At 31.9% G+C, this 25,251-nt stretch overlaps 1 protein-coding gene across 1 annotated transcript; it reads right to left on the minus strand.

Moving 5' to 3' along the window:
* Positions 1–2,647: 2,647 nt before the first annotated feature.
* LOC131594450 (probable inactive receptor kinase At1g48480) lies at positions 2,648–5,376 on the minus strand. Its single transcript, XM_058866587.1, has 2 exons — positions 3,770–5,376; positions 2,648–3,551 (listed from the first exon to the last, which is right to left on the minus strand). Exons 1-2 carry the CDS (start codon positions 5,151–5,153, stop codon positions 2,914–2,916), a joined length of 2,022 nt encoding a protein of 673 aa, XP_058722570.1. The 5' UTR covers positions 5,154–5,376; the 3' UTR covers positions 2,648–2,913.
* Between the last annotated feature and the right edge of the window lie 19,875 nt (positions 5,377–25,251).

Here is a 25,251-nt window from a genome sequence, read left to right on the forward strand (position 1 = left end):
GGCCACTGTAGTATTATTTACTTATAGAAATTTGAAGGGTGGAGTTTGTGTTTCCTTCAAGCATTTTGGGGACCTGCCTTGACTAATTTAGCTATTTACAAGCTAAAGTCATTAAGTTGTTGTAGTTTCTATTGATTTAGTCGATTCAACATTTCTCGAGTTTTATTGACGATTTTTGGATCAATAATATTAATACTATGTGGATTTCAACAATTAAACTTGATACACTAATCTTCTTATCACCATTAGATAAAGTCAGATCACTTATTATATTAGTCTGTCTAGACTATATATCTTTTTTAAGTGTTCAACCTTTGGAACAGAAACTCTGTAGGAGTTGAAGTTTACTATATAATTCAAAAATACTGATATAAAATCTTGATCAGTGGATCTGAATCGAATGGCTTAGGATTCATGACAGCATGACTGCAGGAAATCATTGTCTTATATTATTACCACCACAATTTCCTTTATTGCACCAAATTCGGAACTTAGAAGTTAGAGCTATCTAACTAACGATACACTAAGGTTTAGGGTATAGTGCCAAATATAAACCAGAGTGTCGAGCTGTCTTGAAGGAAGTGACAATGGTCCAATGTGATTGTGATTGTACTTACTCAAGTTTCACAAATTTTTAAAGACAATTAATTGGATAGAACAAGACAACAATGACCAAAGAGGCAAAAGCATCCCATGTAGCAAAATGGTGGGATGCCAATATTTGTTTCTCTTTATCACTCATTTCATTATCATCCATTTTCAACCTTGTTTGAATAGCTCCTCAAAATATTAACAGTATTGAAGTACCAAAGAGTGGGTTTATATCACTCATACCAAAGAGTGGGTTTATATCACTCATATCAACAAAAAATGACTATGCAACACAATGAAGAAACAGTAGGACCACTATCTCAAAAATGCTAACTTTAAATTGCAGTGCCATCCCATTTTGGTCCCACCATAAAGTCACAAATTTGTTGGTTCGGTTTGTATTTACTTGAGAGGAATGATTTGGTTTGGTATTTGAATTTCAAAATCTACATTAAGGATAAGATAGCATGAAGACACATTACTAACAACACTATTAGCATGTTTGTTATCATTATGGATCTAATCTAACAAAATTGCATTTTAGGCATTGCTTAGATTTCTATAATTTAAAGACTAAATTAGAGATAGTGATAGTTTGTGGACCAAATTGATTTTTTTTATAAAAAAATCATTTGATTCTCATGCTACAAAGTTTATTCTTTCTTTTTCAGTATCATTTCTGATACAGATATCATATCAAACTTTTGGCACATGTGACAAGACAACTATGTGGCTTTAACACTTTATACATAACATTTCATATAATAACTTTTTGAAAATTGATCTAAATTGGCGCCAACTAATTTTGTGAAAAAGTGTCTTTTTCAAGAAAATGTAATTTTTTTAAAGGTAAACTGAATTATAGGTTTTTATAACTTAATATAAAGTCTTCAACATATTATTTATCTTTTTTCTTGTAAAATTGGTCATTTATCTGGAATTTATTTTACAAAGGTAGATCAAATTTTTATTCCTTTTCTTTGCCGGTCTTCTTTTATTACATTTATAGCAACAACGACCAAACTTTTATCTCACTAAATGGAATCAACTAATTGAATCAATTTCCACCATAATTTTTTATTCAGATTATGATTCTATCCAAATTATTAATCTTAATATCTTTCTTAATAACTTCTCTTATAAATTTTTTATTTCTTCAACTTTTAATTGATTGACTTCTCTCGATATAATCTATTCTTTTTACCACAAAAATCTATAGATCTTTTCTTTAGATGACAAAATCATATAAATCTATTTTCCATAATTTTTCTTATTATAGGTGTTACCTCAACACTCTTTCTAATATTGTCATTTATAATTTTATTTTGCCTGGTCTTACCACACATCAAACAAACATTCTTATCTCTACTACACTTTATTTATACGCTGATTTTAATCACTTAACATTCTATCTTGTACAACATCGTCAATCTCACCGTAATCAAATAAAAAATTTCCTTCAGCTTGAGTGGTATATTTGTGTCCCATAAAATTCTTAAAGCTCTTCTTCGTTTGAGCCATCCAACTTGAATTCAATGGATTAGAAACACTTCTTCTGCTTAGGTAAAAATCATGTGTTTCTAAAGCTCACCTCCAAGTTTCTAACCTCTAATAGTAATCCTCCTTCGACTTTTCAAAACTGTATCTTTTAAAAAAAAACATGCATCTCGATACTAGCTCTTAGATTTGCTTTAGAGGTTTAGAGTTGAACTAATATAAACATATTATATTTTAAGGATTGAAATTCTCTGAAATTTTATTTTAATTTTCAAACAGAAGATAAGATAAGCATCAACATCTTGAACCACATGCCAAGCCAAGAAAAAGTTGATCAAAGTTGGTTCAAGGTATAAATCATCCATCTCTACCAATTTGAGGGGTTCACAAGACTCAACAATTAAAGATTGTGATTCATGCCAACTTTGTAACAGTAATACCAAACATGACAGCAACCACATAATCTCACTTTTAACAGAGTTAAAGGTTTCACCAAAAGCAAAAGTTAATGCTAAAGCAAGAATAATAATAATAACTTCAACAAGAATCTACAGCCAAATAACTCTAATGGAACAGATATGCATTATGCACTCCCCTAAGATAGTACTAGTACAGTGGAAATTATAGAGGAAAAGAAAATACATCAAAGTTGGAGGGTGCTAATGAAAATTGAGGCCAAACCTAAAAAAAACTTAAATTACACTCTAGGTCCCTAAACTGTTTTAAATTACGGTTCGGGACCTATAGAATAATTAAAACCTAAATAAGTTACAACATAAGCACACATAATTTAGGAAAAATTAGATAAAGGGACTTCTGAGATACTCATCTAGAAGAGATATCATCCATGTCATTGATCAAATCAGGGTGTTGAATTTGGTCTTGAGAACCGTCTTTCAAGCTAGACTTATGCAACTCTTCTATTTGCTGTCGTACTTGCGACATTGAGGGGCGGTTATCGGGGTACGTTGCTGCACAATCTACTGCGAGTTGCAAGAGCTGAACCATTTCCTCTTCAACGTTTTGGTACCTAAGTAGTTCGAGATCAAAGACCTCGGAGGTCCACTCTTCTTTAACAACCGATTGCACCCATCTCGGAAGGTCCACTCCTTCGTCGTTCATGAGGGCGTGAGTTGGAGCTTTTCCGGTAAGAAGTTCCAAGAGTAGTACGCCAAAGCTGTATACGTCGGCTTTTTGAGATACTTTTCGAGGATCGGTTACCTCGGGAGCACGGTAGCCGGCTACCCTGTTGGGTGTGGATGAAGGACCGACAAGATGTGCAAGACCGAAATCAGATACTCTTGCTTCATAGGTCTTGGTTAGAAGGATGTTAGATGATTTGATGTTTCCATGTGAAACATTCGACCCTTGCGAATGTAGGTACTCGATACCACGAGCCGCTCCGAGTGCAATGCCTGATCTCATTTCCCAAGTCAGAGGTGTCCTACCTCCTCCTTTGTTTCCTGTATTCAAAATATAAAAGACTTACAAGACTGATGCATAATCGCGACTCTAACAAATGGGCTATTTGAGAGAGCTTATGCAAACAACTTATGACAATTGCAATTGCCGAAATCATAATTCTATATCAAAACGAGTAAAGAAATCTAAAGTCATAACAAAGAAACTCAAAAAATATAGAAAGTTATAAAAAAGGAAGCAAAGTAAAGCAAATCCTCACCATGCAAAAGTGCAGATAAGCTTCCCATATGCAAATAATCATGAACAAGAAGCTTCTCATCTCTACTATAATAGTAAGCCCTAAGAGGTGCCAAATTCTCATGAACCATCGTTCCGACCCGTTCGATCTTCTCCTTAAACTCCCTCTCAGAAATGGTCACATCCCTTAATCTCTTCACAGCTACAACCACAGGACCAACCTCCAAAACTGCCTTATAAGAAGTCCCAAAAGTCCCTTTCCCTAATACCTCCGCAGAAGCTCTTAACAAATCCTCCAAACCAAACACCTTACCCCAATTCCTAAAAAACACCAATTTTTTATCACCACCACCCACAACAACGCCTTCATTCACCACAGCCGGTACCGCGAGAGCCGCGGCCGACGAATACCCATTCCCATTTCCAACATTCTCACTATGAATCCCCTCATCATGCTGATTATGCTTCAAAGTTGCAGCAACTTCATCAATTGAACTAGTTTTTTCACCATTTTTATTCCTGCATAGAAGAATCATAGCAAAAACTATAAACAAAAGAACCACAACAGACCCAATAACAATTCCAGCTATGGCACCACCAGATAATTTGCTTTTCTTCTTGTTCTTCACAAGCCCTTGATTATCATCAACCGAAGAAGAATTTCTATTTCCACCCCCATTTTCACTATTTGCACCTCCTTCCTTAGGACAAGGGTTTAGGGGTTTTCCACATAAGAGACTATTACCCAAAAACGAATCTTTACCAAAAGCTTGTAAATTTTCAGGAACTGAACCGTTTAGCATGTTGTCGGAGACATTGAACTGATCGAGTTCAACCCGGTTCAACTCGTCAAGAGAACCGGCGAACAGGTTGTTTTGAAGATACAACGTTTTCAACCGGGTTAGGTTTTGAAACCCAACCGGAATTTTGCCGGAGAAGTTGTTAGAAGCTAAATTCAAACGGACTAAACCGGTGAGTTGGATGAGTGTCGCCGGGAGTTCGCCGGAGAGAGTATTCTGCTGGAGGTAGAGGTTACGGAGGGAGGTGCAAGCGGAGAGGTCGGAGGGGAGAGGACCGGAGAGGGAGTTGAAACGGAGGCTGAGTGTGTGGAGGTTAGGGAGGTCGGGGAATACCCCGGCGGGGAGTTTTCCGGTGAGTGAGACGGCAGGGAGGTGAAGCTCGACAACGTGAGTGTGGTTTTGGTCGCATTTGACGCCGGACCAGTTACATGGAGTTGCGGAGGTGGTGTTCCAGAGGAAGGTTCTGCCGCCTACGGCGGCGCGTAGGTTTAAGAGGGCGGCGCGTTCGGAAGTTAAGTCAGGTTTCACAAAAGAAAGAAGAAGGAAAAAGAAGAAGAGTTTCATTTGCATTTGCATTTGCATTTGCATTTGAATTTGCATTTGCATTTGGAGAAATTGTTGTAATGTGTGTGTGTTTTTGTAGAACACTTACATAAACCTTTTTTGTTTTGTTTTTGGTTTTAGAGAGCGGCTATGGTTTTAGGTTTGGTTTTTGTTTGGTTGTGTGAGGTTGGACTTTGGAGAGACACGCCAAGGGAAGTTGAGTAAGAGGGTGGAGAAAAACAAAAATTTTAGTAATTATATCAATATTTGTTATAAAAAACATATAATACTTGTTGGTGTAGGAGACAGTTACTATTTTTGTTATATGTACATGCTTTTTAACAATGTGAACTGATTGAAAATTGTTATATGATTAAAACTATTATTGGTAATTTGGTATACTTAATTAAAATTGCCTAATGTTTGTTCTTTATACTTTCGGTGAATTAAAAAAACATCCATGTTATTTGTAGGGGTGTTTGCGGTGCGGTTTGAGCGGTTTTGATATTAAAATTCTTTCGAAATGTAAGAGATTAATTTGATTTACATTTGAATTTAGTCTTGTGTATATAAACTAAAAGTGAGTTTCAGTTGTAATTAGGGTTGTTATTGGACCTATAGAATCGGAAAACCACCCGAGAACCGGTCCATTGGAACCGGACTAATGGCCCGGCCAAAATGTTACTCGGTTCGGGAATGGATGATTTTTTTATCCGATACCAAAAATGAATACTATATTAGATATTTATTGAATACTTTTGTGGGATATCCGAAGTAACGGTCCGGTTTCGGTCCAAAAAAATGGTCCATCACTATTTCGGTCCGGTCCGAATTTACCCGATTACTATTTCGGTCTGATTCTCGGGATAGAAAATATCTGGACCGGACCGATAACAACCCTAGTTGTAATAACATTCATTTTTACATTTTGAGATAGAAACTTAGGTTACAGTTTCTCTTTTCTCTCTCTGCAATTCTTTCATCTTCATCTTCTTCCTCTTGTGCGTCAATTGAGGTTTTTTTACTGTAAACTCCAATAAATTGGTATCTAGAGCTTCGATTCAGGTTTAAGAAAACACGAGTGTACATGTGGTGTGTGACCGATTTCGTTCCTCAAATTCACACTGAATTGAAATTCGAAATCGGAGAGGAATCACATTTCTTGATTCCACGGGATTGAAAAGTACGAGTGTTGGTAAGAATTGAGTAATTTGCACAAGGTCGAAGATGAATGGAGGAAACAATAGCTTGAACACAAACCTTCCAGTATTCTACGGAAAGAATAGGAATTTGTGGTAGATTCAGATGCTTGTATTGTTTGTAGCTCAAGATTTTTTTGATCTTGTCAATGACGGTTACACTGTGGTTGCAAGAGATGCAACAGAAGCGCAAAGAAACGTGCAACGCAAAATGAGGAAGAAGGATCATAAGGCATTGTTCTATATCCATCAATATGTGGATACGATGGTGTTTAAGAAGATCGATGATGCGATGACGATGAAAGTTATGTGGGATATACTGGTGTGGTGCGATGGCAATGACAGATAAATGAAGAAAGTGAAGTTGCAGTCTCTACGCAAGCAATAAGAGAACCTCAACATGAAGAACAATGAATAGGTACCAAATTATATATTTAAAGTGACTTTGATCACGAATGAGATGAAGGTTTGTGGAGAAACTCTCTTTGAATAAGTTATTGTTGAGAAGGTACTCATATCACTTACTCTTCAGTTTGATTACATAGTTGTAGCCATAGAACATTCTAAAGACACTAGCACCATGAGAATTAAAGAACTTCAAAGTAGCTTAGAGACACTCTATGACTGGAAGGAACTATGAAAGAATGTTCAGAAGCTAAAACCTTCTTCTTCAAAAGATTAGAAACAAAAGAATGTTCAGGAGAGTGAGTTATGGCATAAGAGATTGAGGCATATGAACTTCAGAAGCTTAAGGCATATGAATTCAAAGAATCTGGTACTTGAAATTCCTAAGATTGTGGCACCAGAGAAATCATGTGATATATGCATGAAAGGAAAGCAATCAAGATTGTATAATTGCCTCTAAGAGTAACTCATACTTTGGGTGTTGTGCATTTTGATGTTTCTGGCCCTTTTGAAGTACCTTAACTTGGAAGGAACAAGTACTTTGTGTCATTTGTGGATGCGTTCACCAGAATGACATGAGTAACACTCATAAAGTTCAAACATGAGGTGTTTGCTGAGTTTAAGAAGTTTGAAGTAAAGGCTGAAAGTCAAAGTGGATAAAGGTTGAAGATCCTTAGAACCGATTGTGGAGCTGAGTTCAACTATGGAGAATTCAAGAAGTCTTGTGAGGAGAATGGTATTGAGCATGATGTGACTAAGCCATTCACTCCATAACATAATGGTCTTGCTGAAAGAAGAAACATAATTCTTCTTGACATGACCAAAAGCATGTTGAAAGAGAAGAATCTACCTCATACTTTTTGGGGTGAAGTTGTTGCTACTGCAGCTTATATGTTCAACAAATGTCCAACTAAGAAGTTAAAGGAAGTAGTTCCTTTGGAGAAATGGAATCGAAGAAAGTAGAGTGTGAGCCATCTGAAGGTGTTTGGTGCTGTTTGTAACGGTTTGTTACAAACATGTTCTAGATGTTACTAGAAGGAAATTGGATGACAGAAGCAATGCCATGTTGCTTATAGGTTACACTCTACATATGCCTATAAAATCTATTGCCTAATCACTAATAAAGCTGATGTCAACAGAGATGTGATAGTGCAAGAATAAAAAACATGGAATTGGAATAAGTTTGATCCTACTTATGAAGATGAAGGTGTTTCTGAAGATACCTATGAAGCAAACTCTGCCTCTAAAGATGTCTGAATATAAAGGAGAATCTTCCTCTTAAGATAACTCTGAATCTAAAGGAGAATTTCTTCGGAAGGAGATCCTGACTCTAACGAATATTTTGGGTCTAAAGGTGAATCAGACACTGAAGGTGACTCAGACTCTAATGGTAATCTAGCCTCTGAAGATGGTCCAGCCTCTTAGGTGAAACTTATGAAAGTGTACCTGGCTCCGAAGACGAACTTGCGCAGTTCCAAAGGCCACAAGGAGTTAGATAGATACTAAGGAGACTTGCAAATTTTGAATTGATGCATGACACTAAGATTGACTCTGAAGGAGAAGTCATATTGTGTGTCATGATGGTGGATGTTGAACCAGTAAGCAATGACGAGGCTCTAAAGAATAAGGCCTGGGTGAGAGCCATGAAGGAAGAACTTGAGGCCGTTAAAAGAAACTAAACATGGGATTTATAAGCATAAAGCAAGATTAGTAGCTAGAGAATTTCTATAGAAATCTAGTTTATACTACTTTGAAGTGTTTGCACTTACAGCTAGACATGAAATGATCAGACTGTTGATTGTTATAGCTATAAATAGAACTTGGCATCTGATATATTTAGATGTAAAATCTTCTTTTTTGAATGGTACATCGCAAGAAGGATTTTATGTGTTACAACCTCTTGGATTTGTCATAGAGAACAAAGAAGGGATGGTGTACAAGCTGCATAAAGTTTTATATGGACTTAAATAAGCTCCAAGAGCTTGGAATCTTGAAATTGATTTATTTTCCAAGCATTAGGATTCATAAAATGGGAAATGGAGTATAGTTTGTATATGCAGTATACCTCTGATCGCAATGTAATTTTGGTGTGTCTGTATGCATATGACATATTGCTAACATAAAGTTGTATTGCTAAGATAAATAAGTTCATGAAGGTGCTGATGAATGCATTTGATATGACTAACCTTAGTAATATGGTATATTTTATAGGGATGGAAATTTTACGCTCTGAAAAGGGAATCATCATACATCAACTCAAGTATGAACTTGAGTTGCTAAAGAGGTTTGATCAGATGAACAGTAAATCTGCAGTCACGCCTGCAGAAACAATCGAAAAAATGAACTCCGATCCAGATGGTGAGGAAGTAAATGCTATAACCTTCAAACAATTGGTTGGCCTTTGAAATATTTGTGTAATACCAGACTTTACATATGTTATGCAATTGGAATTGTGAGTAGGTTTATGAGTAAACCAAAGTGATCACATTAACAAGCTGCAGTCAGAATCCCCAAGTATGCAAAGCGGATTTTAAAGCATGGAATTATGTTTCCAAATGAAGTATCAATATCAAATATTGTTGAACGGATATGCTACTTAGACTCTGACTAGTGTGGAGACAGAGTTGACAGAAGAAGCACTACAAGTTACATGTTTATGTATCTAGGTGCTTTCATTTCTTGGTGTTCCAAGAAGCAACTAGTGGTGTTCCAACAAGCAACTACTGGTTGCATTGTAAACCTGTAAGTAGGGGTGTACATGAGTTGGGTTGGATCGGGTTTGTCCTAACCCGCTACCCAATCCGTTCAAACTTCAATGGGTTGGGTTCCTCTTCCAATCCGCAATTTTATTATCAAAATCGACCTGAACTGACCTGCTCATTTATGAGTTGGGTTCGTGGGTTGTGTTAAAAATTAAAAAACTATACTTTTTTCAATTAAAAAAATCTTGGAACACAATTCAATACACTTATACTCATTTCTAACACACAAAATGAATGAAGCACATCATATAATATCTAACAATATTCATGAACATGACATAACACTAGATAATAGTATAAAATTCCATAAGACACATTATTTTTATAAAATACGTAAGTTGGAAATAATACAAAAGAAAAATAAGAAACAACATTTAATCTTAGAATTGCGTAAACTCATTGATCTGGTAGTATTATTGGTGGAGAATGAAGTTTTTTTGGAAAAATTATGGTTAGTATTGAGATAATAATTTTATATTTCTATTTAAAATAATAATAATAATAATAATAATAATAATAATAATAAACAAGAAATTACTAATGCCACATCAATGTGTTGGGTCGACGGGTCCGCGGGTTGCAAAACTCAAACCCGATATCCGAACCAAAATTATATGAGTTGTTGCTGGTTGGGTTGGGTTGGGTATGGCCGTAAATGAACAAGTTTAAATAATTTATAGGTTGATTCAGTTTGGGTTATCAGGTTCGTGAGTCGACCCGTACCCATGAACACCCCTACCTGTAAGCTGAATACATTGTTGGAGTTGTGTCAGCTTGCCGAGCTGTTTGGCTGATGAATTTGCTATAAGAACTGAAGTTTAAGGTGAGTAAAACAGTCAAGCTTATGATTAACAACATACCAACAATAAATCTTGCCAAAAACCCAGTGTTGCATGGGAGAAACAATCACATAGATACTAAGTATTATTTTTTGCGAAATCAAGTTCATAATGGAGTGTTCGTGATGGTACACTATAGCACTCAGAAGCAACTAATAAATGTACTTATCAAAACTATTAAGACCGAACACTTCATAAATTTGAGAGATAAAATTGATATTGTTGATTTTAACTTGAATATGAATTAAAGGATGATGTTAATTGTAATTCAAATTCAAAATGTTAAGTTGCATTTTATATACATTTGAGTTTAACTTGTATCTAAGTTTCATTTGATTAGCATTTTCAATTTTTTCACTGTAACCACTTTTGAGATTGAAAGTTTGTGTTAACTCCAACAGTTTATAATCTATTTAGGAGATAGATATACACAAGTAATTCATGAGGAAAAATCATTAGTAAAATCTGTTAATTAAATTTAAAGGATTTATTTATCATTTGTTATTAATTTTTAAATGGAGATAGATAAATAGAGTAAAGTGAGACTCATTTATGTATTGAAGAGAGAAAAGTAAATATTATTCCAACTAGACACTATTATAATCAAATTTAATTTTTTAATTCAATTAATCATGGATGAACCTTCTATTAAATAAATCAAATACACTATTTGTTGACTAAAAAAATTAAATTTACTTATAATAGCAACTAAACAGATAGTAAATAGTTAAAGATATCATAAAAATAATATTTAAAAAGTTACTTATAAGACTCTTTTAAATAAGTTACCAAAATTAAGAAAATTTCTGTAATATAAACTTGTTGATAATTGATTTTTTTTTATTATAAATTTTAACATTTAAAAAAGAGAATGTGTTAATGTTAGTGTTAATATTAAAGATTTTAGTATTTATTATTGATCGTAAAATAAAATATAAACTAGTAAAATACCCGTGCGGACGCACGGGTACTGGTATGTTATGCGCATTTGTATATAAATTAAATAAATAACAAAACAAAAATACTTTTGATATCATTTATAAAAATATTTGAATCAGTAGTACATTTATGTGCATTTATATATAAATTAAATAAATAACAAAATAAAAATATTTTTGATATCATTTATAAAAATATTTGAATCAGTAGTACATTTATGCGCATTTGTATATAAATTAAATAAATAACAAAACAAAAATATTTAGGATATCATTTATAAAAATATTTGAATCAGTAGTACATTTATGCGCATTTGTATATAAATTAAATAAATAACAAAACAAAAATATTTTTGATATCATTTATAAAAATATTTGAATCAGTAGTACATTTATGCGCATTTGTATATAAATTAAATAAATAACAAAATAAAAATATTTTTGATATCATTTATAAAAATATTTGAATCAGTAGTACATTTTTTCCCGTATATAATAATAATATTTTTTATAAAAATATTTAGATTAATCATACATTGGTTTTTCATGTATTTTGACATCATTTATATAAATATTTGAATTAGTAGTAATTGTTTCCTATATATAAAAATAATATCGTTTATAAAAATATATGGATTAACCACACATTAGTTTCCGTATTTTAATATTATTTATAAAAATATTTGAATTAAAAAATACACTTTTCACGCAAAATAACAGTTTATAAAAATATTTGGATTAGAACGTTAGGTTAAAGATTAAGATTGAATTAATGAAGCAAACATCATAATCCATTTGAATTATTTTAATGGAGAAACAGTAGTTCTATTTTTCTTTTATATGGGTGACTATACATTGCAACTTTTGATAATATAGATCAAATATAAAATTTATGAGTTTAATTGTTTTACACCATCACTACTATATCATGACCATTCAATTATATTGCTTTTCAAAAAAAAATTAAATATTATTAATTTATCAACGGTTGTGATTAACTGACAGTTTAAATGCATTTCAATTAAATTCAAAATTTATTTATAAGTACCAATATTAAAATAGAAGCTAATTGAAACTTTCAATAATAATAAGTAATGGAAAGCTAATTTATATTTAATTGGAATCATTGCACTGTTTCTAAAGCCATAACAAAAGACTAAGAAATGTACTCCCTCCGTTTTTTATTATAAGTCGTTTTAGACTTTTCACACAGATTAAGAAAAATAATAATTATTGTATGAAAATGAGAAATTATGAAGGTTTTTACAAAATTATTCGTCATTAATGACATGTGAAATATAAATTTATATAATTGAAAGGAGAGAGAATAATAAATATTTAAGGATATAATAGAAAAAATAGCATTAATTATTCATTAGAATTGTAAAACGACTTATATTAAAATAATTTTTTTTTTCAAAACGACTTATAATAAAAAATGGAGGGAGTAATAAATTACTATAATTTAAACAATGTTAATTTTAAGGATAAAAGGAAATAAATTGAATGCATCATTCCGTATCAATTTAGAAATTTAATGAATAAAAATCAAATTAATAAGAATTAGGCAAGGGAGGGGACATAAAATTATCTGAAATTGAATGTATATTACTAAAATTTCTAAAAAAGTTGATATTGAGGGGACATAAAATGGAATGTATATTCTAATAAAAAATATAATGCATTAAAACATAGGCATAAAGAATGCTCAATCCAGTACATTGGAAAATTACAACTCATAAACTTTTCTAGAGTGCGTGAACAACATAAAATACAAATCCACGAAAGACATCTATATAGACAATAATAAGACCTCTATAAGATTTCTCAATCAAAACAAACTCAACCAATTACAACACTAATAAGACATTTATATAGGCAATAAAAGGAATGACATATATGGTCCTAATTATTGATATATGTATTGATAGACATACTTCTACCAAGTCGCAATTTGGTGTACGTTAGATGAATCCAAACAACTCATTCACAACGTATATTCGAAGAGTGAATACAAACCGACTTCTAGAAGATTGTTCATTCATATAAGTTTTTCCCACATATCTAAATAGAAATAAACAGAAAAACAGACATAAATTGGAGTGTTTTATGTCATGCCACCCAAAAATCGGATGACATTTGGATGCCTTGCTTTCTAAAGTAATGTAACCTCGTCGTGAAATGCCTTTCTTAGAGACATGGGAATACATATTGTTAATTGAATAATCTAATTAGTATGAATAAAATAACAGATTTCATAGTTACTAATGAGACCTACACACACTTTATCATCATCAATGAATACTTCCTCCCCAAGAGTTTTAACAGTTACTTGAATTCCAACCCCCATAATATAGTGTAGCAGAGAGTTTCATTATGCTTTCAGACAAAGAGCCATATCATAACTTAAATGTCGGTATTCAATTCATTTGGCCCATTGATCTGCTTTCTTCAATTTTCTGTTACATTTTTTATTCAAGTGTAACAGGAGCACAATCTAAAGGCGTTTCTCCTAAATAAGCAACAGTGAATTAGGATTTGCATTCATTCAAGAACATTTGTTGTCGAATATTATTTGCAAATCAATGCAGAAATCGGGTCAAAACTGTAATTAGCTGAATTTTAGGAAGGTAAAGTGTTAATTACCTTGTGAATTTTTATACTCCATGTTTGCCCTGGAATCCATGAGAATGAAAACTATATCATATACATTAAAAACTGCAATCTACGGAGAATATTAAATTAGTTTTCACTATATGATTAATAAAAACATAATTACATTACATTCATGATTGATACCCCTTAGCCGCCACCGTCTCCCCGATTCTGATTGATACCCCTTTGCTCCAAGCAATTGAAGTTCACAATCACGCCCTGTTGCAATTGCAACAACCACAGAAATCGAAAAAATTTCCAATGTTATTCAAAACAGAATTACATTAAAATAGAATTTCAACTTACAAATAATCACAGTCTCACCATAGTCGATATAGCAAGCAGATCACCTTGAACCCTGATGGAAACAGAAAACCATAACTTGAAAATTTAAATGAGTACAGAGTTATGATAAAAGCCTTAGTTTAAACAAATATAATTGCAATTGGATATTATTAGACCACTTAGCAGCACAGGGAAGGAACTGGTATAGTCAAACTACCTTTCCACCTTAATGTTAAGTATTACCTTTTGCAAATGGTGTAGAAGATATCTCACAACTCTTAGCTACTGTCTCAGTCTCATCGAAAAGAAGAAGATTTCCTCCACAACCCGTGCACACAGCCTAACAACGAAAGAAAATAAATATATTGTAACAAATTGTCATGAAAATGTCTCTCACAATCAATTTTTAAAGATCTAGCTCAACTCATATTTTTCAGATGTTGCGGCTCTGTAACATAAATTGATACATATATTTAAATCTGTAATTAAAATAAAAATAGAACAATAGTAAAAACAAATTTGATAAAAGCTTAAACTTCTTACCACATCAAAAAAATCATATTTGCTTTTTCTACTTCCTTGCATGAAATGAAGCCATAACCCACAAAAAGATCTCCATCTTCTTTGTATAACTGTTGGAAACGTACATAGCCATTGAGAAGGTTTCATGATGTTAAAAAAACAACAAAAATCAACACTTCAGAAATCCATAGGAGTAAGCATTCAAACTTTAAAACAAACCTTATTCTTATGGATCGATTCAAGGGAAACAACTTTCATATCACCATGCACATCGAATTTCTCAAAGTAAACAGGCGCGTGCATCACTTCCATTTGTGACATCGGTTAGGGTTTCAAAATAAAAGCTTTGTAGTAGATTTGGTTTAGTTTGTTATGTTTGAAGCCACCATAGAAGAACCATGAGAGAAGAATTAAAAAATGGAAAAGTCAGATGAAGAGAGAAGAGGAAGAACGTAGATTTGACAGAGAGAAGAGGAAAAGAGAAGTTTGAAGAAATGGAAGAGTTAGATGAGTGGGAGAGAGAAAGAAGGAAAATAGAAAAGATGATAAAAGAGAGAGAAAGAATAATAGTAAATGAATAGAGAGATAAGAAGAAGTAATTTTAGAAGTACAAAAGCAATTTTTGAATATTTTTTTATAAAATAACATATAGCAACAGAAATCAGACAGTTTCGATTCCAGCAATGCAACAAAAAAGACTTTGTGTAATCAATTGTGTACTTTATCAATTATCATTTTGTCCTACTTTAGTTACTAAAATCATATACCTTTGTAATTTGTAACAATTAAAAATAAGTATATTTGAGTTGTAACCAGTAGTACAATTTAGTCACAAAAAGTAAATTTTAGACGCAATTTGCCCCTAAATCAATGAGGTGGAGGGTAAAGAAGAAAGGTTAAAATTGAGTTTTCCAGAGCCATTAATTTTCTTATATTATAGATTAATTAAAGATAGTATTAATAAATGATAATTAAAATAAGTGATATAAAAAGTAAAAGAAAAGTACTAGTAGTTGAGAACGGATTGAGTATCTTATTTGTAATCTATCGATTCTAGAAGCATTAAATTTGTATATGCTAAAGAGACAAATTAAGAAGACAGAAAAAAAATAATGAAAGAATGGACCTGTTCTCAAAATTATGAGTCAAATAAAGCTATAAACCAAGAAGATAGATAACGAGGGAATGGACCGTTTCTCAAAATTATAAGTCAAAATATTAATAAAGATACATCTATAAAATTTAGGTGAAATAAATTTATTAATTAGAGACTATTCCTAATATAATTTTCAACTCCATGTATGAGATTACATCAATTTCTTCTAATTTGATTAAAAGTTTTAGATTTAAATTCATACTTTTGAATGGTAAAGTGTTAATCATTTTAAGAGAGAGGTTTTTTATTTATTATTAGGGCTGAAAATGAGTCGAGTCGAGTCGAATTCGCCTCAGCTCAGTTCGACTCGATAATAATTGGCTGAGTTTGAGTTCGAGTTCGAGTTTATGACAAACTTTTATTTCAGCTCAAATTCGACTCGTTAAGAATTGGCCGAGTTTGAACCCGAATTCGAGTTCATCACGAACTTTTTTTTCGGCTCAAACTCGACTTGTTAGAAGTACACGAACATCTCGGTTCAACTCGTTAGATTTTTCTTGTTAGGTTTAACTCGCTTATTTCACGAACTTAAAAGTAATTTTTTTAAGTATATATATATATATATATATATATATATATATATATATATATATATATATATATATATATATATATATATATATATATATATATATATATATATATATATATATATATATATATATATATATATATATATATATATATTTGATATTTTAAATTAGTATTTTTTAAATAAAAAATATAGATATAAAATAAAAGTTATAACTCTATAAGATTATAATTTACACAATTTTAATTTTATTTGTATAATTATTTGTAGAAATATTTTGCTCACTTGAAAATATAAATTATCAATTTTAATTGTTAGATACTAAGATCTAGAGCAAATATTTAAATTTACTCTATCTCATATATAATCGAATTGGCTCATGAACCTAACGAGTCAAACTATGTATAATTTAAGTTCAACTCATTTAGTTAACGAACTTAGTTTTTAGCTCATATCCAGCTCATTTGATTCATGAACCTAATTCAACGATTTAATTTACGAATCGAGTTTCGAACTATATTCGAGTTAGTTTGATTCATTGTCAGCCCTATTTATTATAGTTGTGATTCTCTTTAATTAGAGAAATTAATATTTACAATTGCGTGCAGTAAATATTCAATAAACACAAAAAGAATTATTATAAATTTTATTTATATTAAAAAAATTGTAATCTAATTAATGTGCTTATTTCATATGCCTTTTAAAATTGAGATGGATTAGATTACAATTAAGATAAATCCTCACATATTAAAAGAACTCAATTTAAAAATCAATATCTTAAAACTTGTAAATTTTATTTTCTTAAAAGTTTATAACAAGTTAGTAATATTTTCTTAATTGTTTTTTAATATTTCTAGTTCAAAAAGTAATGTTAGTAAGTGTTATGATTTGAAAAAAAAAATACAACTATTAGCTTAAAAGAGGAGGAGTTATATCCTCTTTTATCCTTGTCTCGAATTTAAGTCATGGAAGATTTTATCCTTCATCTTTATTTATGCAAGTTTTCATAGTTTCATAAATATAAAATAATATTTTTAATCATATTAATAATAAAAAAAATTCAAAACTAACCATAATAAATTAAGAAATTAATTATTTACGATTACTTTATTATTTTAATTTAATGTATGCTCGAAAAAAGTTATGACCATTGTAACACCCCATATTTTCTAATTTTAATTTAATCGGAAATTAAATTATTATTTAGAATTATTTTGTATTTTGTTGAATTATTGGAGAATTATGGATTAAGGGCCATTGGGCTGGAATGGTGAGATTAGTAGTATGGGGGTGCTAAGTGAGTAAGCCCGTTACTAATTATTTTATGTTTTCATAAAATAAAGGAAATAAGGAAAATTGGGAAAAAGGAAAAAGGAACGTGAAAAGCAGAGCAAAGGAGATGAGAGATTGGAAAGCTGATACGTGGAAGAGGAACAGAAGAGGAAGAGGGCTAATCAAGATCTTTGGCTAAGGTAAGGGGGGACTCTTCCGGTTAATATCTTTTATCGTATCATAGATAATAGGACTGATTTAGATGCATTGTTTGTGTCAATTGGTTATATGATGGATTGGAGTTTTGGGATGATTTTGAAGGGAATTGTATGATTTGATGAATTGTATGATTATATGATTGTTATGATGATTAAATGATCCTCTTTGTGTGTTATATTTGTGTTATAACATGTATGTGGCTGATATGGTGGTAATTGATGTTCATGACATAACTTGGTTTGAGTTTTGGGGATTTTGGGGTAAATCCCGTAATGCTGTCAATTGCGATGAAAGTTGTGACTTTTGCCAGTTCGCGCCGCGAAGGTAGGTGCGCGCTGCGAAGGCGTAGTGATTTTCTCGTTCCGCGCCGCGAACCTGTGTTTGCGCCGCGAAGGCGTGTTTTCTATTCGTTACGCGCTGCGGACTGGGTGTGGCGCCGCGTGCTGTAGCGATAATTGTTTTCTAGTAAAAAGTTAAAGATGTGTAACTTTCAAACCGTAAGTCCGTTTTAGACGCCGTTTTGGATGTTGTTCCTTAAATTGAATGCTCTACCATATGAAATAAATAAAACAACAATATCTTGATTTTATTTTGAAAAGTACCGTTTTCTCCAAATGTGGTTTATTCTGGTTTTGCATAGTTGATGAGGTGCAATGATGGTTGTTTGCATAATTGAATATGTGCAATGATGTGTGCTGTGATAATGTGGTTGCTTCTGCTTGTTATGCAAATGGATGTTGTTCATGGTAAATATGGCTATCATGTGTTTTGATGAACGATGATGTAAATGCTCTGTTGTTGTTGGGTTGATTTGTTGTACTTGGTACACGATGGTGAGAGGTGCTATTGTTGTTGCACTGTGTGGTGGTTTATGTGTACAAACACATTAATGAATGATTTACCTGCTATGATGTTGTGGTTGTAATTGGTGTTTGTTATACATATATTGTTGGTGTAAAATATGTATTTTATTATGGTTGAGAAATAGCATAATTGTGTGTGGCTATTGATTATTGTGTTGGTTGATGATTATGACATTTGGATGGTTTATGTGGATGATGAGCATGTTATGGTTGATACATGCATTTCATAATCATTATGTGGCTGATCCTTAACGATGGTGGATCAGTGGTAGCTAATTCCCATTGTGTGGAATTAGTGAGTGGGTGTTGCCGTATCCTTGACGATGGTGGATCGGTGAGTTGGGTTATCCCAGATTTTGGTACCACATGCATATAGTTGCATTTGCATTAGGCTACTTGTGTTATTATAACATGAATGGAAGATTGTCCAATGTTATAATATGTGATGATTGTGTAATGGTTATGATTTGTTTGGATGAATTATGGTGTTGTCTCTTGGTAATGTATTCTATTTGTTGTTGTGTGTTGATGAGTACTTCCTGACAATCTGAATATAATGAAATTGGATGAATAATGTGACTATGATGTGTTATTGTTTATGATTCGATAACATTTGTTAATTGTGAATGAGACTCACCCTTACTGTTGATATTTTCAGATTGAGGATATCGGCTTGTGGCTCGGTGAGGATTAGCTCATGAGTCAGTTTGTTTAGTATAGCGTCGGTGTCATGCTCTGATATTGTAGCACTGGGGGAACGCTAGCTTAGATTTGATGATGATACTCTATGTTGTTGTTATTGGAGTAATTTTGTGAGATATTGCATAGATGATGTTATGCTTATCTGTTGATTAATGTTCCGCTGTATAGAAACATGATTTTGTTAAATGGATGGTTTGCCCCTAAGTGAAGCATGACAATTGATTTATGATAATTTGTTTTAAATTGAATTGTGGCACCCTTGTTTTCATGTTTTACTCTGAATTATTTTATTAATTTCCGCGGGGTTTAGAAGGGTGTTACAACCATCACATTTTTAAACCTCAAAAAATTAAAATAGCCATTTAAATATCTCTCTTTTACTAACAATAAATATATGTTTTATTTTTTTTTATAAAATAAAGTATATGAAATGATAAATAAATAAATATATAAATTTAAACTTATATGTGAATCAAAGATATTATTAGGGGTGGCAAACAGATATATCAGGCTCATTTAGGTTTGTCATGTAAAAACTCGTAAAAAAAAACGAGGCGGGCATACATAGTTAAGGTTGTCAAGTTAAAACCTTGATCCTCCCGATGGAAAATGGGGTGGGGTGGTGTTAGCCTGAAAATTCAAACCAAGAGATTTGACATAAAGTTATTGACAACTATGTTTGGAAAATGATTAAGTATGAAGAGGCTTAACCTTCGACATAATGGCTATGTCGACCAAGAGGATTCAACTAACGTGGTAGGCGTAATTTGGAGGAGTCACAGGAACAGGTCTATTCGATTAGGATCACTCTCTTTTCAAAATATGTCCAAAATCTCAAAAAGGATTTCGAGAAAAGGTTAAGATCGATAGGACTTATCATATATTATAAGTATAAGCGTCATTTAAGCAAACGATTCTCGGCAACGCTATAGAAGTTAATCAGAGACTCTTAAAGGCAGTTATAAACAAAAGATTTGGAAAGAAACAAAAGATTTGGAAATATTATTCCGTGAGTTTATCGTCTCCACATGGATTGGTTGGAAAGAATTGTCGTTCGACGAATTCTTAGTTTTTGAGTTCGGGTTAAATGAGTTTTAAAGTAAAGAGCGAAAAAGTAAATTATAAACAGAAAATAAATGCATTTTCGAGAGGAGAAATTAATCTGGCATGAATGTAAACTACTCGTCACAAACTTAAACCTATCACTCCATTGCACTAAACTTATAATACTCGTCAGAATCACCACATATCCCTCACATCAATGTTCATTTCAAAATATGATTAGGATCAGGTCTATAAGATTAGGATCACTCTCTTTTCAAAATATGTCCAAAATCTCAAAAAGGATTTCGAGAAAAGGTTAAGATCGATAGGACTTATCATATATTATAAGTATAAGCGTCATTTAAGCAAACGATATCTCGGCAACGCTATAGAAGTTAATCAGAGACTCTTAAAGGCAGTTATAAACAAAAGATTTGGAAAGAAACAAAAGATTTGGAAATATTATTCCGTGAATTTATCGTCTCCACATGGATTGGTTGGAAAGAATTGTCGTTCGACGAATTCTTAGTTTTTGAGTTCGGGTTAAATGAGTTTTAAAGTAAAGAGCGAAAAAGTAAATTATAAACAGAAAATAAATGCATTTTCGAGAGGAGAAATTAATCTGGCATGAATGTAAACTACTCGTCACAAACTTAAACCTATCACTCCATTGCACTAAACTTATAATACTCGTCAGAATCACCACATATCCCTCACATCAATGTTCATTTCTGCAACACCGACGAGAGTTCAACCATATTGCTCTTTCGACGATGTCTCAAACCGATTGAACAACACAGAGAGGCATTAAACTCCGATATTATGTGGATGTTAACCCCAAACCTATCTCTAGAATCTAAAGCTAACAAATATCCCCCTAATCAAGATTCATGAGCTATATATTTATAACAACACAAATCAAAAGCATTTAAGCAAAAAGATCAAGGAAACACCGACAAAGATTTGTAAAGAAAACTTTATACAACAATAGAGTAACAAATATACATAGGTTTAGAGTAAACTTACAAACAAACCCAATAAATAGAGGATACATAGAGATAAGAGAAGTAGAATCACAAATATCCTGGTTTGTCAACTCCGATTGATGAGCAATCTGACTCCGGATCATCAAAATGAAAGCTCCATTGTTGTTTTCGAGCCCTCTCTACTAAAAAATGGTTGTGATGATGTTGGGACTAAAAAAACTCAACCCATACCTTAAAAAAAATAATCTGATTTTCCCCCTATTTATTGAATTCCAAAGTTGCAGGGCGCGCTTCACGCACTTAGAGAGCACTTCGCGCTGTCATGAAAAGATCAGCATTACTATTTTTTCCATAACTTGAGAATCGTAACTTCAATTGCACCCGGTTCGAAACGTTGGAAAGCTTATTCAATTTCCTATCTAACAATGACTAAATATATACAAAATTGATGATTTTTTTCATATTTGTTTTGAGCCTTATTCATTGATGAATTGCTCAAAATCGCGCATTTGAAGCAGTGTCTTCAACACTTTATTGCTCATTCTCCAAATACCGATCAATACCTACAAAATAAATAGAAAACTATCAAACGGTAGATAAATGAATCAAAAATTCGAAGAATACATAATATGTACAAATATAATGAAAACAGACGCATTCACGCACAAGTTGAGGAAAAAGAGACGATAAGTGTCGTAAAACTATATAAAAAAATAACTACACTTTGACACTTATCACCAACGTGACAAATGGTTTGCAGCAGTTTTTAACTAGTAAAGACGTGGGGAAGCAAATTAGGTGCTTGAAGCCCACCTAAGGAGATATGTATTGATTGTTGAGGAAATAACTGTCGCCGACAATTATCATTAGAGTAGTATGTAATGCAGGCTCATGCATGTAATCATGTTCGCAAAAATCTCATTTATTCTCTATAGAACTGAAGTACCCAAGTTCCAGAGCAAAATAATTTGTGAGAAATGTATGAGTTTGCGTCCTTGTCTTTTACTTTTCTAAGTTTCCTTAATTAAACATCTTACTATAATGCCATTTATTGTGCTTTTGGTTTATTATCTTTATCCAAGGTTTATCGTAGTTAAAGTTTACATGCAATTTGTCTTTATACAAACATTTAAATCCAATTCTCAAATATTTTTTGTTGTATTTTTTCTGCACAAATTGTCTTCGAGATTTTTTGAGTTAATCTTTTAAGTGGACTAAACTCGTGATTACTTAATAAAAATACTAGTAAACAGGTGGACACATGGACTTTGCACCCCTAAAAGCTAAAACTGCAAAAAATATATTAACACACACGCCTGTAAAAGCCCACAAAAAATGGAGTGGAATGGAGCACACATATTAGAAGGTGTGCACCTAAAACCTTGGTTTGTCCTTCAAAAAAATCAGACAAAATAGACATGTTCGATGGGTCTAACTTTACATGCTAGTGTTGGTTTTGAAACCACACAACTTTTTTCTCTTTATAAAACCAATGTAGTTGGATGAGGAAGTAACACATATGATTTGTTTGTACATTCTTGGGTTTGTATGGTTGGGGATGATGATATGAACACAAATCCATAATTGTAACTTAAATAGTCTTTTTGTCTTTATAAGTTGGTGCGTTTTTGGTTTAAGTCCACAAAACTTTTCTTTTTATGATTTTAGTCCCTAATTTCGAGTTTCACAAAAAAATAAATAAATCAATGATGCAGTTTCAAATCTCTTGACTAACATTAGAAATTGAAGTATTTGACTAATAAGGAAGGAGGGTTGGCAAAGTCATAAATCTAATAATAGCCAAACATTTCTATCATTAAAGAATATAACAAACCATAAATTTAACTATTTGTAGAGTAAGCATAAAATATTTTACATAAAAAATTTGCTTTAACACCTTCGCAACAATACACCACTATTATTTCAGAGGTAAAACAGAAAAAAGTGATTTAGAATAATAGACATACATTCTAGGGTTTGAATATAAAAATTGAAGTGGGAATGCAATTGAGAACAATACTTGAAATGATTATAATAATAAATGATGTTGTGCAAGATAAAATAGAGGTTGAAAATGAATGTGAAGGTGAGAAAAAATAGAGATGGAGGTGAATTGAAGAAGAATAAGATGTTTTTATAAAATTAATTAATAATATATAAAATTAAACTATTTAATGAATTATTTTAATAATATTAAATTACTATGTAATATATATTTGTGTTGCAATGTTATAAATAAATTGAATGGTTGTTCCAGTGAATAGAGATTACCTTATGATAGCAAAGGTTATAGGTTTAGCTCTTCTTTTTGGGACCAAAATTTTAATTTTTGCATTTAAAGATTTAAGACCCAAACTAAAAAAAAAAAAATTGCTTATGTGGAATTACTAATATTTAAAAAAATGAAAAAAAAATATGGCTGACCTGAGTTGGTTACATTATTTTATTAACATTTTAACAAAAGTTTAACATTATACCAACACACACAAAAATCAGCTAAAAGTAATGTTCAAAACTAAACCGACTTAATAAAAAAACCGTGAAACTAAATCAAACCAAATATAAATTCCGATGATGTATGATCCACTTTAGTATTTATGTAACATAACACTTTTGACTAACACTTTTCAATTTAATATAAAGTTATTAATTTGTAAAAGTTAGCCATGACAAATGTTGGTTGTGACTAACTAGCTACACGAAACATTACAATCCTTTTTTTCCCACTTTCTAGGTGAATAATTAATACAAATTTTACACGAACACACTATGATATTTACTCGACATGCATGATGCATGCATTATTGGTGGGAATTTTTTAGACTAGGCACAAGAAAAAACATTATTTTAAGTCTATAGATGTTGGACCATCTAACAAACAACTACCATCTCATAAAAAGAAACCCATCAATAATAACTTCATGTTTACTATAGTATTTAGAAACTAAAATGGAAAATCAATTATACTACCTTTTCTTTTGTAAAACAATAGTCTCAAAAGAGTGTTATTTTCAACTTCTAACATTTATGACAATAAAGAAACATTAATATTTTAATAAAAAAATAGTGAAATATGAGATTTTGTGAAATATAAGAAAGTATAAGTTGGATTTTTGTGTACATTTTTTTAAAGGTTTTTTTTTATAAGCAAAATTGGATTAAAAAAGCACTAGGGGTGCTTAACCCAAATACAAAGAAATAAAAGTCGGTAAGCAACCCAACCAACAATCAAAAAAATAAAAGTCTCGGGGTCTAGGAACCAATCCTCCCGGGACCTATTACAATGGTTCCTAAAAAACACACTAAACCAATTCCAAGATAGGGATTTCATAAGTAATAATCGATCAAAGGAGGACACATCCAACCCATTGAAAATAACATCATTTCTACAATTCCACATAATCCAACAAAAAACTAAACCGAAGAACCATCTCAAATCAACACCGCCCACCATACCAAAATGCTCCTCCAACCAACAAAGACGGCCCATTACCGAAACAATCACGGAATCATCAACCAATCTTAACCAAAGAAGAAGTTTCCTCCACCAAACATTAGTAAAAAAACACTCAAAGAAGATATAATTTAAATTTTCCTCTACATTAAGGCATAGAGGGCAAAGCAAATCATTTGGATTATTCAAAATACCACGTTTCGAATTCAACCTTTGATAGAACATTGGTGACAACAACCATAGCCCATAGTAACTGTTTTCAAGAGTTTGTAGTTGGAAAGCAAGCTAGTCTTGGTTACTTAAAACAACTTTACACATAAAGAGGGAT

The sequence above is a fragment of the Vicia villosa genome, linkage group LG4, assembly GCF_029867415.1.
Source record: "Vicia villosa cultivar HV-30 ecotype Madison, WI linkage group LG4, Vvil1.0, whole genome shotgun sequence".
Lineage (NCBI taxonomy): Eukaryota > Viridiplantae > Streptophyta > Magnoliopsida > Fabales > Fabaceae > Vicia > Vicia villosa.

Excerpts from the sequence above, each read along its gene's own strand:
- LOC131594450 (XM_058866587.1), bottom strand. The coding sequence starts at position 5,153 with ATGCAAATGCAAATTCAAATGCAAATGCAAATGCAAATGCAAATGAAA. Across the intron at positions 3,552-3,769 it reads CTTATCTGCACTTTTGCATG|GAAACAAAGGAGGAGGTAGG; the intron begins GTGAGGATTTGC and ends TTTTGAATACAG.